This window comes from Macrotis lagotis, chromosome 2, assembly GCF_037893015.1.
Source record: "Macrotis lagotis isolate mMagLag1 chromosome 2, bilby.v1.9.chrom.fasta, whole genome shotgun sequence".
Classification (NCBI taxonomy): Eukaryota; Metazoa; Chordata; class Mammalia; order Peramelemorphia; family Peramelidae; genus Macrotis; species Macrotis lagotis.
The window spans coordinates 120,780,889-120,801,688 of NC_133659.1; the positions used below are offsets into that span (position 1 = coordinate 120,780,889).

The following is a 20,800-nucleotide window of genomic DNA, read 5'->3' on the forward strand; positions in this document are numbered from 1 at the left end:
CTCTGAAAGTACTTGGCTTATTATCTCTCGTGGCTTTTCATCTACTTATATGTAATTTTGTACATTTCATTTTTTTCTTAATACATAACAAACTTCTTTTAGGCAGGAATCATATCTAACTTATCTTTATATCTCAACTGCTTATAATGGTACTTTGCAGTGGTATATTTGAGCACACAGTAAGTGCTCAATAAATGTTTCTTGAATTGAATTAAAAAAACATGGCAAAAACTTTTTGACACAGGGTAAAGTTTACAATGGGTGCACATCAATGTAACAATCAGGGACAAGTTGGGGCTCTCTGCAATGGAGAATACCATCTGTATCTGGAGAAAGAACTGTGGAGTTTGAACAAAGACCAAAGACTATTACCCTTAATTTAGAAAATGTGTTAATATTTTAATAGCTTATATTTATATAATATTTTAAAGTTTCCAAACTATTTTACTCAGAGAAACCCTGTAAGCTAGGCAGTTCTAATTAAAATTCATTTTATAGATGAAGAAATTCTAGATCTAAGATATTAAGCAACTTGCCCAGGATGCCACAGTTAGGTTCAGAACAGAATTTCAAACCAGGAACTTGAGGATAAGCCTAGCAATCTTTCCATTATAAAATGCTACTGAAGGCTTACAAAAGGAAAGGAACATATAGGACCCAACTCTGACCAAAATGATATAGATATAGAAATGCTGACTCATTAAAATCAGATATAATAAAATATTTGCTAGCTTTACTTAAGCAAGGAAACGGGGTGGGGGGAGGATAGGATAATGAAGAGGTCTAAAATAAAGGGGTTTTTGTAAATTCAATTTGGATTTTGCTAGTGCAAACTGGTTGAGGTTTAGCGCTCTACATTTAAGGGAGATAAAAGCTTATTTTAGAAAGAGAAAAGTTTCCAGGAAGACACTCATAATTGAACTGATGAGTGAGGTCAAAGAAGTAGGAGAGCAAGTTAGAATGGGAAACATTTTTCCTATTCCTTGGGTTTGAAATGCTAGTAAGCATTAACTATCCTTAGGGAGAAGAGCTGACACATATCTAAGTGCGCAATTTCTGTTAAAAACAATGCCTTCAGAATTTACAGATGAGGAGATCAAAGCAATCTATAGTCATATGAAAAATTGCTCTAAATCATTACTTATTAGAGAAATGCAAATTAAAACTTCTCTGAGGTACCACCTCACACCTCTCAGACTGGCCAATAAGACCTGAAAGGATAATGATCATTGTTGGTAGGGTTGTGGGAAATCTGGAACACTATTACATTGTTGGTGGAGCTGTGAACTCATCCAACCTTTCTGGAGAGAAATTTGGAACTATGTCCAAAGGGCAACAAAAATGTGCATGCCCTTTGATCCAGCAATACTACTACTACTACTACTACTGGGTCTATACCTTGAAGAGAAGATAAAAAGGGTAAAAACATCACTTGTACAAAAATATTCATAGCAGCCCTGTTTGTGCTGGCAAAGAATTGGAAATCAAGTAAATGTCTTTCAATTGTGGAATGGCTTAGCAAACTGTAGTATATGTATGTCATGGAACACTACTGTTCTATTAGAAACCAGGAGGAATGGGAGGGAATTCAGGGAAGCCTGGAGGGATTTGCATGAACTGATGCTGAGTGAGATGAGCAGAACCAGAAAAACACTATATACCCTAACAGCAAAAAAAAGGGGTGATGATCAACCTTGATGGACTTGCTCATTCCATCAGTGCAACAACGAGGGACAATTTGGGGCTCTCTGCAATGGAGAATACCATCTGTATCCAGAGAAAGAACTGTGGAATTTGAACAAAGACCAAGGACTATTATCTTTAATTTAGGAAAAAACCCTGATATCTTATTGTTTGATCTTGCTATCTCTTATACTTTGTTTCTTCCTTAAGGATATGATTTCTCTCTCATCACATTGAATTTAGATCAATGTATACCATGGAAACAATGTAAAGACTGACAAATTGCCTTCTGTGGGGGGGGGGAGTAAAATCAGGGGAAAGATTGTAAAAATCAAAATAAAATCTTTATAAAAAATATTGCCTTAGGGGGCAGCTAGGTGGCACAGTGGATAGAACACCAGCCCTGGAGTCAGGAGTGCTTGAGTTCAAATCTGACCTCAGACAACTTAATAATGACCTAGCTGTGTGGCCTTGGGCAAGCCACTTAACCCCATTTGCCTTGCAAAAACCTAAAAAAAAATAATGCCTTAGAATATATATGTATATATATATATATATCTATATATCTATATATATATATATATATATATATATCTGTGTGCGTGTGTGTATGTGTATATAATATATACATATATATGCATATATGTGTAGAATACATAGATATAATTATGCTTTTAAAAATCTAGACCTGAATTTGATAATAAAGGTTAAGAAGAACAACTTTATAAACAAAAAAGACTTCAAAGGGCAGCTAGATGGCACAGTGATAGAGGGCCAGGTCTGAAGTTAGGAAGACTCATCTTCCTGAATTCAAATCTGGGCTCAGACACTTAGCAGCTGTGACCCAGGGGGTGTCACTTAGATCTATTTACCTCAGTTTCTCATCTGTAAAAAATGCATTGAAGGAAATGGCAAATCTTTGCCAAGAAAACCACAAAAGAGGTCATGGAAGAGTTGGAAATAAATGAACAACTAGACTTCAAGGAATTAATGGAGAAAAGCTTATACTTGAAAAAAAATACATTCAGTTTGAAATATACTGAAATCTTGGAAAGTTAACTGGTTAATACTTGAGTGGAACAATGAGTATGGAAAAAATCAATTAAAAGTCACTTGGAATTTTAATGTAAGAGACATAAGCCTTCAAAGAGAGATTAAAAACAAATGTGGTATTACACTTTTAGACAGATTTGGCTTTCAAATTCAATCATTTTTGTTTGCCTAAGTTGAATAAAAATACAACCATTCATGATAAAGCATTAAAAAGTAAAGGGACAGAAATTTTGAAACCAACAGTCAACATTTTTTGCAATGAATAAACATATGAAACATTCTAAGTTAAAAAAATACAAAAGGAGATTGCCTACTTTGCATTCTATTGACATAATTTTAGAAATGCTAGTTATAAGTTTGATAAAAACAGTAAAAGAATGATCACTAAGATTGAATTATCACTTGTATCATTTATCTTTGCAGAGGATAAGATGTATTACAAGAAAATCCAAAAGTGTTGACCAAAAAACCCCCCAAAACAGGGGGTGATTAAAATGATAAAAATATAAAATATAACAGGATATGTAATATCACAAAAATAACCTGTATTTTATACATTACCAAAAAACACCCTGAAGAATTAATGAAAAGATAAATATCATTTCAAGCAATGACAAGATCACCAAGTGTTTGTGCATTTCACACACACACACAGACACACAGGCAGACACACAGACACACAGACAGACAGACACACACACACACACACAAACACACACAAAGTGAATTCATTGGTGAAAGGAACTCTGGGTAAGGATATACCCCTTAACTACAGAGATCACCAATGATTCTACAATTTGTTGCTTTTATAGAGACCAAAATAGCATGTCAATATACTAATAGTACACATTAATATTTTAACTTATCAACATTGTAAGTAATAGTTACACAGATAATTAAAAAATGGTTGTGACAAAAATCTTGTAGAGGGGTAGGATACCACTGACAATTAGTGAACTGAAAAGTGAAGAAAGTTTTGATGGAGAGATAATATAGTTTGGAACATTTTTTCAGGTGCTTGTAGGACATACAGGGCATAACTATAAATCATAAATTTTTTCCTAAAAAAAGCGAAAAAGTGATAAAGATTTGGAAATAATGTCTGCAAAGATGATAGTTGAAGTCAAAAGAATTAAAGATACTATCACCAAAGGAGATAGAAGAAAGAAAAGGGAAAGGGGGCGGCTAGGTGGCATAGTGAATAAAGCACCAGCCCTGGAGTCAGGAGTACCTGGGTTCAAATCTGGTCTTAGACACTTAATAATTACCTAGCTGTGTGGCCTTGAGCAAGCCACTTAACCCTGTCTGCCTTGCAAAAAAAAAAAAAAACCCTAAATAAAAAAATAAAAAATAATAAAAAAAAAAGAAAGAAAAGGGAAAGTGTGGGGGAGGGGGAGTGACAATAAAATAGCTAAGGGAGAAAGAGGTAATGGAGAGCTTGGTAGCTGTGATAATTTATAAATTTTTCTCTATGTTCATCATACTTATGGTTTTTTAGAGGAAAAGAATTTTATAACCCATTCATAGAACACAATTTCTTTAGCCATTTCTCAGTGAGAGGAATCTGCTTTGTTTCTAGTTCTTTGTTATCACAAAAAGCTCTGCAATAAATATTTTGGTGTGTGGAATCACTGAGTCCCAGGGTTAGAAGATTTTAGTCATTTTATTTGTATAATTCTGAATTTGCTGAATATTTATAAGATTTTAGACAAATTTTATAGCCCACCAACATTGCACTACTGTGTCTTGTCTTTCTACAAGTCCTTTAATATTGAATAATCTCTTTTTTAAAATTTTACTAGGGATCGGGTAAAATCTCAGATTTGTTTTACTTAGCATTTCTCTTATTTGTGATTTGGAACAATTCTTTCATGTGGTTATTAATATTTTGCAATCTTCTTTCGAGAATTATTCATATTCTTTGACCACTTATCCACTGAAAAATGACTTTGGGTTATATACTTTTGTTAGTTGTTTAGATATCTTGAGTATCAAATGTTTATCAGAAATATGAGATATAAATTTTTTCCTTGCTTTTATAACGGTCTCTATCTCTTGTTTGGATTAAGAATTCATATATATATATATATATATATGTATATATATATACATATATATATATATATATATATATATATCTGTGTGTGTGTGTATGTGTGTGTGTGTGTATATAAATAAATACATATATCTCCAAATGGTAAGTTATTTTTTCCAGTTTTTATGTGATTTATTTCATTACCTTCAGAGTATAATTAGAAAGGTGAATAAAGTTTGCATCTTTTTTTTTAGAGGGTACTCAATAAGAGTTAGAAAACTGATCCTATCCTTTAACCTAAGATCCCATTATCAAAGAATTAGATAAATATAAAAAGGTATATCTGTGCAATAATATTTTAATTGTCTATCTTCAATATTGAAAAACTATAAAGAATTTATATTTGAAATAGTGGAGAAATGATTTAGCAATCTATTATGAGTGGAAAATCTTTTATTAAGCACTTACTATGTGCTAGCAGGCTATGTGCTAGAGATACAAATACAAGAAGAAAGATAGCTCCTTCCCTTAAGGAGTTGACAATCCATGAAGGGTCATAAAAGAGTGAGAGGGCCAGGCTTATGATGAGCATCATGGGTCAAGTGATACAAATGATCTTTTCGGAAACAAGAATGGAAAGCTGAAGGAAGTATGAATGACAGTAAGATGGCTGGACTGCTGCATGGTATAAAGAAGTCAACATCATATAATTATGCTATTGAAAAGGGTAAACATAAGAAATATAAACAAATATGAATTCAATATAAAAACATATTGTGAAGAAAATAGAATCAGAGAAGCATATGTCAATATACATACATGCATACATAGACAAATACATACTTATATATTAAATATCTTTTCTAGTCAAGTTTTCTCTTAGTCTTATCCCTTTTTGCTCTCCAAAGGGCAGCATGGTCACTCACTTGCTTCTCTTCAAGGTAGATCAAGGAACAATTCTTGGCTTATTGATTAGTAAACTACTGTTATCTTCTTTTTAGAAGTAATTTAGAATTAGATATTTAGGGGCCTTGTTATTTATCCTAATTTCATTATCTAAGTGTCAATTTGGAGTAATTTCCATACTTGGACTAAGCTAGAAATATCCTATAAATACATTTAATAACTTCTATCTTGGACTAGTTTGCATATTATTAATATAAACATTTTTCTTACAGTACAGGTTATTTTTATTGAATACTTCTTTCTAACAAAATATCATGTCTTTATTTTACAGGGTTCAGTGTCTAGATATTCTAGTTGTCTGTGATCAGAAGATCCCAAAGGTATTGGCCCTAAAATATTTGGGGTACAGGCATGTTCCATAACAGAAGTCAAATTAGTGCAAATATCAGGGAGGTAGTTCTTGTCTCAACTACTTCTTGGCCAAGTCCTGCATATTGATCATCTTTATTTAAATAAAAAAAAACTGGTTTTAAAAAATAATGAATGAAAAGTTTGAGAATAGCCATATTATATAATTTCATATTCTGAAGAAATGTGCCCATATTCAGCAGTATGTAATGTGCAAGAATCAAGTTACTCTACTTTTAAAGGGAATTATATCTTCATTATTGTTTGCTCACTTTTCTAATAATGAAAATCATTTATAAAATGAATGCTCATATTAATCCTTTCACAAATAAAACATCGATCTCAATACTACAGAAGTTTGGGAGTAAGATTAGTTCTACTTCATTGAGCTTATAAATCATTTCAAAGGAAATAATTATATGGACATGATATAAACTACTTTTGCTTATTCATGAGATAAAAATTCTTATTAAAATCTGTTCTTTACTTATTTCTATATTAGAAGCAACTAAAATTTCTTAGTAGAAATCTTCTATATGCATTCTAATAAACAATTCATAGCATAAGTATTTTTAAAAAAACCCAACTTCATCAAATTATAATATTGCTACCCTACTCTTTGGGAAAATAATTGTTTAAGGAAAAAATTTTTCAATTTTCTCACCTGCTTGCAGTTTTCAAAGAGCAGTTTTTCTTGTGCCCTCGTTCGGATCGGTTATCTCTCAGGAGCTGAAGCTATACAAAGTGTTAAGAAACAGTTATAGAAACAAGCATATTTTGGTTATATTACTTTGCAAATAAAAAACATTTCGGTCACTTACTGGACAAGATTAATTGTATTCACATTTTTTTTCTATAGACTTAAAGAAAAGGCTACCTTTGTCAGAAACAAAGAATCCATGCAAAAATATTGCTAAATTTTGGCAATTCAATGCATTTTTTTTAAATGCTTTTGCAAGGCAAATGGGGTTAAGTGGCTTGCCTAAGGCCACACAGCTAGGTAATTATTAAGTGTCTGAGACCGGATTTGAACTCAGGGACTCCTGCCTCCAGGGCTGGTGCTTTATCCACTGTGCCACCTAGACACCCCAATTCAATGCATTCTTGATTACTTTATTGACCTGACAATTTTTTAATAGACAGGATGGCCCTAGAGGTCTGAAGCACAGTTTTAATTCTACTTCTCCTGAGTGCCTCTAAGAAAGTAATATAAACTTTTCTTATCAACAACATCAGCCTTATTTCTGAGTTTTAGGAGGCCTTGTTTCCAACTATATTGATAACAAAAGCATCTAATGTTACCCTCCTCAATACCTATCAGGTGCAATTTTAAAATTCTTTCATATAAATTAGTCACAGACTTGATGGTAGGAAGTGGAAAAACTCAAAATTACAAGTATACTCAAAAAAGTATCTCCCATAGTCTCTCTTCAACTACTTTGCCTTTACTTACATTTGGTTCAAACAGAACTGTGAGTAGTTCCATTCATGAAGACGATCACTAACAGTACTAGGTTATAGCTAATTATACAGCTCTTTAGATACAATATCTTTAGATATATATTCAGGTAAAAAAAATAATATAAAGGTAATGATTAAAAATGCCTTGTTTTAGTATTTTAGGAATAATAGCACAATATAATGGGAAAGTTTATTGCATTGAGATTCATGAGACCTGAGTCTCACTTGACCTCTATCTTTAACTAGCTGTGTGATCTTTGATGAATCACAACCTGATCCATAAAATGAGAAAGTTGGATTAAGATCTCTTTCAATTATAAAATTGCAAGGCTATGAATCTGTAGTGTTAAACCATCTTTCATGCATGTGTATATGCATATATATGTGGGTTTTCAGTGGAAATATACAGAATTGGGAGTTAGAAGAACTAGGTTCTAAATAGTGACTCATATATACTTAGTAGCCATGTACCTTTTGGGGTAGTTATCTTACAAGTCTGAGCTTCAACATTTTTAGAAGAATGATATGTGCCCTGCCCACTGTATAGGAAGAACAAGTGAGATGTTTATATGTTTGAAATATAAGAGTTCATTCCAAAAATTTCTAAGATATTATTATTATTGCTTCCATTGATTAAAGTGAAAGCTAAGTAGACCACTTTATTTTCTTGTTTCATTAATAAGAACACCCTGCAAGTTGAGACACCACATAACTAAGTTAAAGCCATCACAAGGAGAATGTAAATTGTCTTACATCTCAGGAAACCATAGAAGGAAAATATCGAGATCTAAACGATGATTCCTTCAGATAATCACTTTTTAAACTTTAAAACTTTAAACATTTTAAAATTTTAACAAAAACATTCATGGTATTCATTTATTCTCTGTTTGGCATAAAAAAATAATGCCAACCAGTGAATCTATAAAATCCACAGAAGTTTGTTTAAATAAGGAACTATCACCTTGTATCGTGGTCAAATTTCTAAGAATATTCCATTTTTGATTAGTTGGTTTCAGGAATATCATTCTTATATCAATGAAAAGAAATAACCAGAAGGTTGAATCTAAGTCAATTTGAGACAGTTATTAGGAAGCAATACTTGTTACCACTTATAGAAAAAAAATTAGGGTACCCCTTCTATTGAAATGCATTTAAAAGTGTTTCAAATAAAAAATTTAATTCCTTTGTCACTTCTACATATAGTGGTTCAGGTGAGGAGGGAGGAAAACAATCATATGTGACATAGGCAAAAACTGTTAAGTCAACAAAAACCGTACCCCATCTTTTTCCCCACTCCAATAGCAGTGAGTAGAAGGGCACAGAGATGTTTTAATACTGGTTTGCAGTCTGCATTAAGAGCTAAAAAAACCAAAGCGAAATATTTTGAAACAAGAATGGGATTCACTAACTGATGGCAAAATGTGCAATTATGAAAAGTTGAAAGCTGAATGTTCTTTGTTGAAGAACATTCAACATTTGTTGAAGATTGTATTTAAATAAGTTGACATCTCTTCATCAAATAAGGCAGCTAGAGAACTTCTGCCACACACACACACACACAGACACACAAAAACACACGCCGCCCCCCCGCCCCGTTTCCTGATTTTGATGGCTTTGGAGCATGACTAAATGGTTGATGCTGACATTTCCTTATGTAATACATCTATGTGAAACATCCCATTCAACAATTTTCTTCCTCTCCAAGGTCTAACTTGGTCCTAACAAGGTCCTTTGAATACAGCAATTAATTGATAGTTGTTTACTGGATTGGACTGAATTTACCAGTATTTGGAATCTTTAAAATCAAATCTATATAAAAATACAGACTGCATATACTGAATCTAACAGAATTACATAGGACTGAATTTCAAATCTTTTATTCTAAAGGTTAAAAAAAAAAAAAGAAAGAAAAATATAGAAAGATTAAAAGAAACCTGGCATGGATGTACATCATGCCCTGACATTTTCAATAACTAACTATAAAAGGGTACAATGCCATAGAAATATAATTTAAAAATATTAAATCATGATCACTGATTTAGAAAGCAATTATAGTTAGTTTGAACAACTTCTGAATTTTCTAAAGATTTAAGCCATCCTTTTTTTCCCCCAAGTGGTTCTCTTCTTCACTTTACTCTTATATAGACATTGTTGAATGTGAAGTAATTTTAAGAGTGATTTGACTTAGAAATGACTACAAAAATATTTTTCAAGCTCTCATGATTTTTACTTTAAATGTCTATTTTATTGGCTAAACCAAAATAAGTGTGTGTGTGTGTGTGTGTGTGTATATATTCCTTAAAAGTAGTCTGAAAATGCTTTGTTTTGTTTTTTAAAGACTAGCAAATAATTTTTTTGAACTTTATCCTGATGTTCAACACATACCTATGATAATTTAAAAATAAAAGGAAGATAAAGATAACATGATTAAATAGAATGGCTTACATTACATATGTATAGTACTTTTAAGTTTTCCAACTGCTTTCCCACACATTATCTCATCTGATCCTCACAACATCTCTGTAATATAAACAGAACAGACAGAATTATTCCCATTTTATAGCTGAGGAAACTGAGGCTCAAAGCAATTAAGTGATTTGGTCACTGCCATACAGCTGACAGTGGAAGAGCAGTAAATAAAAGCCTAAGAGTCCTGACATTTATATTAATGAACCTTTGAACCTTAAGGACTGCTAAATCTTTCCAACTAACTAGTAGCTTAAATCTTCTAAATGTGTTTTCTCACCAATCATTAGAAGGTAAGCTCCTTGACATGTATCCCCAGCATTCCACAATGCAGTAAAACTTCTATCTGTCCTTTCATTTTTTCTCCTTTATTTCATTTCTTCTTTTTTATGGTCATTCTCAAATTTATTAATTATTCAATCATGCACCCTTGATCTATCTTTGCCAATCATTTCCAGGAGTTTGCCCCACAATGACTTTTCCTCAAATTTCAGTCTATTCTTCCTTTTGTTGCTTATAAACTTCTCCAGTTCTGCCCTGTGACCCTCAAATCCTCTATAGGCCAACCAGTCCCTCAAGCTCTATCTCTCCTTTTTCACTCCCAAATTCTTTTTGCCTAACCTACTTCTCTCATTCACTTTTCAACTCTCTTCAGTCTAATTTCTGACCTCATCATCCTACTGAAATTACTCTCTCCAACATTACTACTGAGTTCTTAATTGTCAAATTTCTTAAGTTTTCTTAATTCTTATCCTTAACCTCTGCAGCACTGTACACTGTTTATCATTTTTTGTATATTCTTTTTCTTCACTACATTTTGACTAAGTGTCCTTTCTTGATTCTCTTACCCTTCTGATGTTTACTTGTTAATCTATTTTGCTGGTTCATCACGCATATTAATGCTGTTTAACAATGGGTGTACCCCCAGTGCTCATTATCTTGGGTTTTCTTCTCTTTATACTGTCTTGCTTGGTGACCCTTATCTACTTCCATGGGTTTAATCATTATCTCTTTGCAGAAGACTCCAAGATCTACATATCTAGACCTGGTCTCCTGTCTGAGTATCTATGTATCTCCAACTGTCTAATACCATATTAAACATTTCAAATTGGATGTCACATAGGCATTTCAAATTCAGCAAGTTCAAAATGTAACTCTTTTTCTTTACTCCCAAACCTTCTGCTATTCTGAATTTCCCAATTGCAATTCACAATCATACTTCTAGTCACTAGGTCAGAAATCTTAGCGTCATCAACTTCTCACTCTAAAAACCTGCCCTACATCTCCCATATATCCAGTAAATAGTAGTCTTTTTGTTTCAAACTCCACAACATCTCTTACATCTGTCACTTTTTCTTTACTCACATAGCTACAAGTTTATTTAAGGCTTTTATTACTACCTTAGACTATTTAAACTAGACTTCTATCTTGTCTTCCTATATCAAGTCTTTACATTTTCTAATCCATGTTCCACTTAGATACTATATAGATTTTTTTTTCAAGGCAATGGGTTAAGTGGCTTGCCCAAGGCCATACAGCTAGGTAATTATTAAGTGTCTGAGGCCAGATTTGAACTCAGGTACTCCTAACTCCAGGGCCAGTGCTCTATCCACTGTTCTACCTAGCCACCCCTATACCAAATAGTTTTTTGTAATGCACAGGTCTGACTATGTAACTCACCTATTCAATAATATCCATCTGTTCCTTTCTGCCTTTAAAATAAAATATAAACTCTTTTGTTTGGCATTTAGAGGCCTTCACAATTTTGCTATGACCAATCTTTCCTAAATTCCTATATATTATTTCCTTTCACACACATTATGGTGTAGCCAAAATTGTAGCTTTGCTGGTCTTTAGACAGGACATTTTTATTTTCTTTATCTGTGTCTGCATTATAGGCTGTCCCAATGTCTGTAATGTGTTTTTCCACAACTCTACTTAGAATCCCTTGTTTTTCTTTGAGAGCCAGTAGCTCAAGCAAAATTTTTTAGAAGTCTTTTCTGGTTTCACTGTCTCTAATTGCTTTACCCCCAAATTACCTGATATTTATTTTGGTTTTCTATATTTTACACATTTATTTTTCAAGATGTTGCTGTTTTCTTTGATAGAAAATAAGTTCCACAAGGGCAGAATTGTTTCATCTTTGTCTTTGCTTTCTTGTGAGTTCTTGGCACATAGAAAGAAGTCCTCAATGGATGCTTAGAGTTTGACTGACTAATTCATCAGAACAGAATATGGTGATCTATATGTGATCTAATTAGGGCAAGGTAAAGCAAGATTACCACGTTTTTGATCTGAGGCATTACTCACAATTTCTTTTAAGATAGACAAATAATACATTAGTTAAAAAAAATTGTGGGGAGGTAGTATCATGCCACTTATTAATTCATATTAAAAGTCCAGGCTCTTTAAAATCCCAATCTTTTTCAGATGAACTGTTTTAGAACCAAACTTCTCCCAATCGTATACTTAGGATGTTATGATATTGATTTCTTGAATGTAAGCAGAGGCTTTACATGTATCCCTGTTGTATTAGATTTGGCCCAATAGACTTAATTTGCTGAGATATTTTTAGATGCTTATGCTTTTAGTAATACCTAGCATCTATATAGAGTTCTAAGTTTGTAAAGCACTTTTGCATGAATCACTTTACGAATATGTTAAAAAAACAATGTATAGGCATACATTCTTTAAGATCACTTCTAGCTGCTTCATGAAGAAGACAGTGCTTGAGCTGCCTTTTTAATAGATGCAGATGAGGAGGGGAGGGCATTCCAGGTAAAGAGATCTTTCTAATATGTTTAGAGAATGGGAGGTCAGTTTGGCTGAAGTGTAGTGTACAAGAGAGGCACTAGTAATAATGAGATGAGTACTTAGAGGTTTGCCAAGTGCTTTACATGAGTTATCTCATTTGTTCTCCCAACAAGTCTGTGAAGTAAGTGCTTATTATTATTATCCTCATTTTTACAGATGAAGAAACTGAAGCTGAGAGATGGAGTCCTGTCCACAGATAGTAAATCTCTATGGGATGAATTGAACTAAAGTCTTCCTGATTCTAAGTCCAGTACTATCTCTATTATATTGTCTAGCTATCAAGATATCTAAATGCTCTTCTATTTCTTGGATTTTATCGACAATATTTAGTATAGTATTGGTAGAATTTTGCTATTATTAAATCAGAATTTGGGTTATAGTTCTCTTTTCATTTGTTTTAAATAAGAAATGACTATTAAGGTTATTGCTGATGATAAATAAATAGAAAAGTTTTATATTTATGTATGATCCTGAATTCATAGCAAGGATCTTTCAAATACAAATTTGCTAACTCAGGAAAAACTATTTTATTCAAGAAGGATCAGGTAGCAGCTATGTGCCAAACTGTGCCAGGGGGCTGCAGACAGGCAAAATTAATATTAAGGCACTGTTCCTTACCTTCATGTGCTTTACAGTATTTTAAAAAGATAAACAAACATAATGATAATATATAACGTGATATAAGGGCATTTAGAAGTTCTAGATCAGGTAGTGAGTGAAGGCAGGAAAACACAAGTTAACTATTAGAAGAATTCAGAGATAAAATAGTGAGAATAGAGTCAGCAAATAACTATTTCAGAATTATAGAACATTTTAACATTTGCAATGATTTTCCTCATAATTAGTTCATTTAGTATGTAGGGAAAGCATTGTTGCCCCTATTTCATCTCAAGGTACTAACAAAGGAGATGGAAGGAGTGGTGGTCCCATAGACAGAGAGAGTGAAGTCAGGGAAATTCAGTGATGGACATGGGAGTTGAAGGTGCTTCTGAGACATCCATTTTATGTTAACTGTTGGGTAGATAGTTGAAGATGTGTTTAAAGAATTCAGAAGAGAAATTAGCACTGGAAAAACAGAGTTGTTGGATGGGGGGGGTGAAAAATGAAATCCTAGAAGTGAATAAAATTTAAATGGGAAAGAGTGGGGAAAGGCTCTAAGAGCAGGTTCAGAAAGAGACAACTTGAGCTGAATAAGAAAGCAAGGAAATCTTGTAGGTGTTTTGGAAGAGTTTGTACTAGAGTGAAGGATTCAGATACTGATTTGTGGAGGAAAAAATTGGAGAAATATCAGTGAAATGGAGGAAAATTTGAAGCAGAACCATCTTTAGGTACAGATTCTACCACAGGCTTCTATGGAAGATGGAAGAGAATCAGAGAGGAGTAAGACATAAGACCTGAAAGGGAAGATTGGAGAAGAGAAAGGAAAAAAGTAATTAGAGATGAAATAAATTTTAAAATGCCAATAGAACAACTGAAGGACAAAGCAAAGTGATACAGCAGATTGAGAGGGTGGTGGTGCAAGTTGTTGACACATATTGTGCAAAAGGAAAAAAGAGAGGGTATGGTTGTGTTGTTGCTGAGCTAAGGTATGGAAATTATACCTAAAAGTAGTCAGCATTTATAAAGCATGTAAAGTTTTGAAAAGTGCTTTACCTAAGCATAGTATTTGATCCTCACAGCAAACTTGGGAGATAAGAAGCTGTTATCTTGTTTTTAACAGATGAGGGAACTGAATAAGAGAGTTTAAATGACTTGCTAAGGGTTACATAGCTAATAGATATGTTTGGGATTTGAACTCAGGTCTTTCTAAAGCCAAATTCAATACTCTATTATCTGCCCCACCAATTGAATTATTAAGTGATGGAAATTAAGTATAAACATTTAAAATTGGTCCTTAGAGTTGAGATATAACATTTTAAATTAGGGATGAAATGGTTTAAATGTTAACTGAATCAGGGAATTTAACAGGGATAAAATTGGTGCACAATATTATTTCCCTACTGGAGGAGAAAGTGAAAGGGCTCAAAAGAATACTTCTCTATACTCTAGATCAGAGTGGGGAACCTTTTTTCTGCTAAGGGTCATTTAGATATTTATAACATCATTTAAGGGTCATACAAAATTATCAACTTAAAAATTAGCTTGCTATATTTGGTCACACATTTAATTAATTTATCCCTAAAAAACTCCTAGATTTATTGAATTTTGAGTCCTGCCTGCTCCTGCCAGTTGCTTTGGCAGTGACAAACCAAATGACTGTATGGACCTTATATAGTCCTTGGGCTGGACATTCCCCTCTCCTGCCCTAGATGTTAAGGTACAGTGTAGTCTTCTTAAATTAGTCAGAATAAAAGATTCAAATGAGAAAAAAAAAGGGATATTGGATGGAGGAGTAGAGACTTAATTGTTGGTTAGTTGAAAAGTAGAAGTGTGAAATACATGTAAGGGAAGAAAAAGGACCACTACATACACACGCACACAAACACACACACACACATACAATTTTTATTATTTTTCTATTTATATATATGTTTATATATATATATATATATATATATATATGTATATGTATGTATACACATACTGTTTTGCCCCAGTTTCCTGATTTGTAAAATGAGCTGGAGAAGGAAATTCAAGTAACTTTGCAAAGAAAACCCTAAATGGGATCACGAGAGTCAAACACAACTTAAATGACTGAACAACAACAATTCATGGGAAATTGAGGCATATAATAGAGAGTATTTTTCAATGGAGGGATGAACAGAAGCATTTTTGTCATTACAGTATAATAACAGATCATTTGGACATAAGCAGTTTGAAAAAAATATATCACACTTTCTTAGTGTAGGTATGGGGGGTGGGAAGTGGCTACAATTATCCAAACGTTTGCAACAGTCTTTGACAAAGAAGAATGGTTAAGACTTTTTGTCTTGCCTTAATGATTGTTTTATTATACAAAAGATGGAAGATCATCAGGCCTAAATTTCATTCTGGCTCTGATTTTAAATGGTGGAACTGGCTGTTAGGTTGGAAATAAAGGGAATCAAGGGCAAAAACTTACTCTTTCTGGAGTTTATAATAGAGAAGAAAAGGAAATCTGGACATAGATCTTTCCATGGATCTACTATAATATCCTTTGAAGACCAAAAAAACACCCTAAATGGTGGGAGAGATTTCAAAGGGTTCAGAGGAAGATCAAGTAGGATATCACAGACTAAAATGTTTCAGGGGATTTCAATTAAGGAGGGATCATAGATGTGCAAGAATTAAAATCTAGGGGCAGCTAGCAACAGATAGAGTATTGACCCTGGAGTCAGGAGGACCTGAGTTCAAATTTGGTCTCAGACACTTGAAAATTGCCTAGCTGTGTCAGTGGGCAAGTCATTTGACTACTGCCTTGCAAAAACTAAAAAAAAAAGGCATTAAATTCTAAAGATAAAGAAATGATTCCATTGATGAAGAAAAATGGAACTTTATATATAGAGATGGATTTGATGCAGAAATTTAATTTAAAAAAATGTGCTGATGTTTGAAACAAAGGCAAGTCAAAGAAGACAAATATGAATGAGACAATCAGACAAGGATTTAATTAATCTTATTTAGATTTAGTTTTCATTTATAAGAATTGCTTCTGAACTGGGAATGATAGAATAAAAATGGATAAGAGAGTGTAAGTTATGACCAAATTAAGTAAAAAAGATAGTAGGAAGGAATCTAATTACCTCTGGTAGGAGCAACATCTATTTTATATAAGTTGGACTGCTTTTTCTTCAAGGAGGTAAGAAGGCTATCTTCAGAAGTGATTAGTCTGGGAAGTTAGAGCTTAAACAATTGGCATAGCTTTCCTGGTTGTCTGACATATAAAATGCTCAGAATATGAAAAATCACTGTTCCTTAGGCTTAATGGAATTTCTACTATTATGTTGCTGTTATGACAAATCTGGAGTCTGAAGGAAGATTCATTCACCTAAAATAATGTTGTATTATTTTTATTAATTCTCTTTTAAGGTTTAGTAAACTTTGTTAAATATTTTAATGTTTACTGCATTCCAATTCCAAACTTGAACCACTATATTAGTCTGATGAATGATTACACACACACACACACACACACACACACACACACACAGACAAAGACACACGTTTGTCTTCTTAGATTCTAAAAGAACTGGCAGATAAGACCGCTAAGCTACTCTCAATGGAAAACAATGGATGAAGTATTCAATTTTATATGAAAGAGTGGAAAACTGGAGTTACTACAAGACTGAGGAAAGTTAAATCTTGTCTTAGTATTCATAAAAGAGAAGACAAAAAAATCTGAAAACTAAAGATTTGGTTAGTTTGACTTTGATTCAAAGTAAAACTCTAGGGCAGGTGTGTCCAACCCATAGGCTGTAGACCATATGTGGCTCTCAAAAATCATTTTTGCAGTATTACATGTTACTATTTATACTCAATGGTAATATGGGTTACATTGTAACCATAAATAAATATTAAAGTATTATATATGTGGTCCTTGACAAGCTTTTTGTCGGGTGATGCGACTCAGAAGAGCTACTAGCTTGGATACTCATGCTCTTGTGTTGCCACACTGACTTTCTTATTTTTAACAAGGTAATTGTAGCTGAGGGGAATGCTAGATATCATTTACTTAAATTTTAATGATGAATTTGATAAAGTATGGAAAAGATGGAAAAGATGGGGATCAGTAATACAGTTGGATGGATTGATAACAGGTTGAATAGCTGAACTCAGAATAGTCATTAATCATTCAATGTCAACCTGGTAGATGTGGAAGGGCCCAGGGATCTGTGCTTGGTCCTGTGCTACTTAACATCTTTATCAATTATTTTGGATAAAGGCAAAGATGATGTGCTCATCAAATTTGCTAGTGACACAAAGCTGGGAGGGATACTAATAAGATGGATGACAGTCAAGATCTAAAAATATCTTTGACAGGCTAGAAGACTGAGCTGAATCTAATAAGATGAAGTATGATAGGGATAAATGTAAAGTCCTAGTTGGATAAAAAAAATCAACTTTAAAATTACAAGCTGTGAGGTTATATAGTAGTTTGTCCTTAAAAAGGTCTTTAGGCTTTAGTGGACTCCACACATTTGATGAGTAAGTAGTGTGAGGGTGCAACCAAACAATTAAAGAGTTCTAGGATTATATTAACAGAAGCTTAACTTTTGGGAATAAGGATTCTTTTGTCTTCTATTCTAGTAAGACCATATCTAAAATACTTTTTTAGTTCTGGACATCATAGTTTCAAAAGAACACTGACAAGCTGGAGAATTTCCGAAGAAGGACAATTAAGATAGGGAATGACTTTGATTCAATGTTATAAGAGGATAAATTGAAGGAACTGGGGATGAAGAAAAGGCTCTGGGGAGTTGGGGGTGGAAGGGGGGCATGATAGTTTTGTTTAAGTACTTAAAGGGCTATTATGTAGAAGTGAGAACAAGCTTGTTTTGTTTGGTCTCATAGTATAGAACCTGGAATAAGTCAGAATTTGAAAAAAAAAAGGCAAATTTAAGTCTGATGTGAAAACTTCTTAAAAATTAGAGTTTTTCCAAAGAGTGGAATCATTTTGAAGAATGGAAGTGGGGAGATGAAGGAATTCATGTTGGATGGTCTCAAACTTCTCAAGGGGCTAAGCCATCGGCTGTAAGTGTTTGTGTGTGTGTGTGTGTGTGTGTGTGTGTGTGTGTGTGTGTGTGTAAGGGGAGGAACTGACAGGTATATATTTGGGAGTTTGATGAGGAAAAAGGTTTGGAATAATTGTTAGAAACAAGGATGGAGTAGGAGGGTCAAGAAGTATCCAAGACTAAACTGAAGTTGTAAATATCAAGAGTAAAATTTATTATTTTCTTTTTGCCAAATTTCTGGTAGTCTAGATACAGTGTGAGAAACATGATACCAGGAGTTACCCAGGGATGAAAATTATTAGTAGGCCAATAATGGTAAAAAAATCAAGGCAAATAAGGATTTTAGATCAGTGATTATTGAAACTTTAAAATGGAAGACCAAATGGTCATCAAAAGATAAAGTCCAACTTGAAGAACTGTTTATCTTTTAAAATTAGAATGTAAACAAAACTGTGATCTATGATTCTATGCTTTTTTCAGTTACAAATGTTAAATTCTTTTTTTGGAAGAAGGAAGACTGTCTGGAGATATCGAGGTATATCTTATCCCAAAACACATGGATTTATAAGATGATTCTATATTACTTTAAATGATTCCTAAAGGGTTTAAAATCAGTTTTTTAAAACCCATGCATTTTGGGAGAAAATATAAACTGACCTGACCTTCATTGGCAGAAGAAACTTTTGATGAATGTAACATTACAAGTACTGGACATGCTGGGACATAACCAGACTGGAAAAGTGGAAGGTCTGAATTCTGTGAACTGAATAATGAGGAAAAAATAAGTATTAAGTTACTTCTTACCTTTCAGCCTAGTCAGCATATCTTTTATATTTTCCTCTATTAACTTTTAATGTCAGATGTATGCACCACAAGAAAATTTTAGAAGAAACAAAGTAAACTTCAGGAAAACAAAGGAAATCTGGATCAAGACTTATAATCTGCTTTGTGTTAAACTGCATAGTAATGCTTCTATTTCTCCTTCATCCTCTAATCTTCTCCCATACATTTCTGGTTATATAATACATGGAACATGGCAGTACACAGTCAGAAATGGTGAAGTCAGAGGGTTTAGGGAGAAAGATAATATATTAGTCTGAAGATAGACAAGGCCTCAAAGAAGTTAAACAAGTTATGTCCTATGATTTTATAATCTTTGAGTAACTATGAAAGAATATTGATAAAAGTATTTCCACCTCCCTTTTTTTTTAAAGTTTTTGGCAAGGCAATGGGGTTAAGTGGCTTGCCCAAGGCCACACAGCTAGGTAATTATTAAGTATCTGAGGCCAGATTTGAACTCAGGTGCTCCTGACTCCAGGGCCGTTGTTCTATCTACTGCACCACCTAGCCACCCCCCTCCCTTTTTATAAAAGAATTTTCCACAATAAGTAAACTTTAGTTTTAAAAAACTTATTATCTTTTGCTGTTGAAGGAAATAATTCAAAAAGTGAATAGAGTTAAGTTAAATCTTCCCCTGGAACTTAACATCTAAGCACAGTAGTTTGTTGGAACAAAATTATAAGTCAAAGATGTATTTATTTCAAAACTTAATACTAAGTTTGTCCTTGCTTCTAATTGAGAACCTGTATACTCAAAAGATAAAGATGACAGAGAACTTATTTTTATATAGAGTCATTTAAAACAGTAAGTAACAGTTTTATCAACTAGTTCTTGTGTAGACATGTATATGAATAAGTGACTTTACCAAAGAAGCCATCTATGAATGCACTGTATCCTTAATTAAGCAAAATAGTTCCATTTCCCATTCAAGTTCAAATTATTTGCCGTCTAGCCTATCTTGTTTTCACTAAAATATCAAGCATTATTAGTTAGAAGACTTACTTCTGACACTTAGCTTTTTGAAAAAAAAAAATGAAGTCTTGATAAAACCTGAGACCCAAGGAAGACTCAAAGAAGTTCCTCTCACTGAGGTCAAATCAGTTACTGAGGTAAGTCAGGGTTGACTTTGTCATAGCTGTTGATGTCACAGTCTCTTTTTATTTAAAACCAATAGAGGAATGATTGATTGAATGACTGATTGATTGATTGATTGATTGATTCTCATAAAGCTGACCAAAGATAGGGTTAAATACTGAAATAGATGCTGTAAATTATTTCTTAATCAGAGTGAGTCTTACCTGGCTATGCTCTGTCCTGGTCCCAGGGCTAAACCAATGACTGCAGGAGAAAGAAAAGAAGGGGTTAGGCAAGAATTAAAATAAATTAGAATATGCTATCAGCTATCATATGATCTACCTAGATGTGCTTTTAGGTATTTTATTGTCTACCCAGAAAATGCAGCCTTAAGCTATATTAAATTTTA

General features: G+C 33.2%; 1 protein-coding gene across 6 annotated transcripts in view; it reads right to left on the reverse strand.

Annotated features, from left to right (window-relative positions):
* The window catches only part of GPATCH2 (G-patch domain containing 2), a 285,506-nt gene that overhangs the window by 51,189 nt on the left and 213,517 nt on the right, over positions 1–20,800 (reverse strand). For all 6 annotated transcript variants that reach the window (XM_074222681.1, XM_074222677.1, XM_074222678.1 and 3 more), the window contains exons 7-8: positions 20,616–20,655; positions 6,750–6,820 (exon numbers count right to left, since the gene is read on the reverse strand). In XM_074222681.1, coding sequence (XP_074078782.1) covers positions 6,750–6,820; positions 20,616–20,655 — 111 coding nt within the window. The remainder of the gene's footprint in view (positions 1–6,749; positions 6,821–20,615; positions 20,656–20,800) is intronic.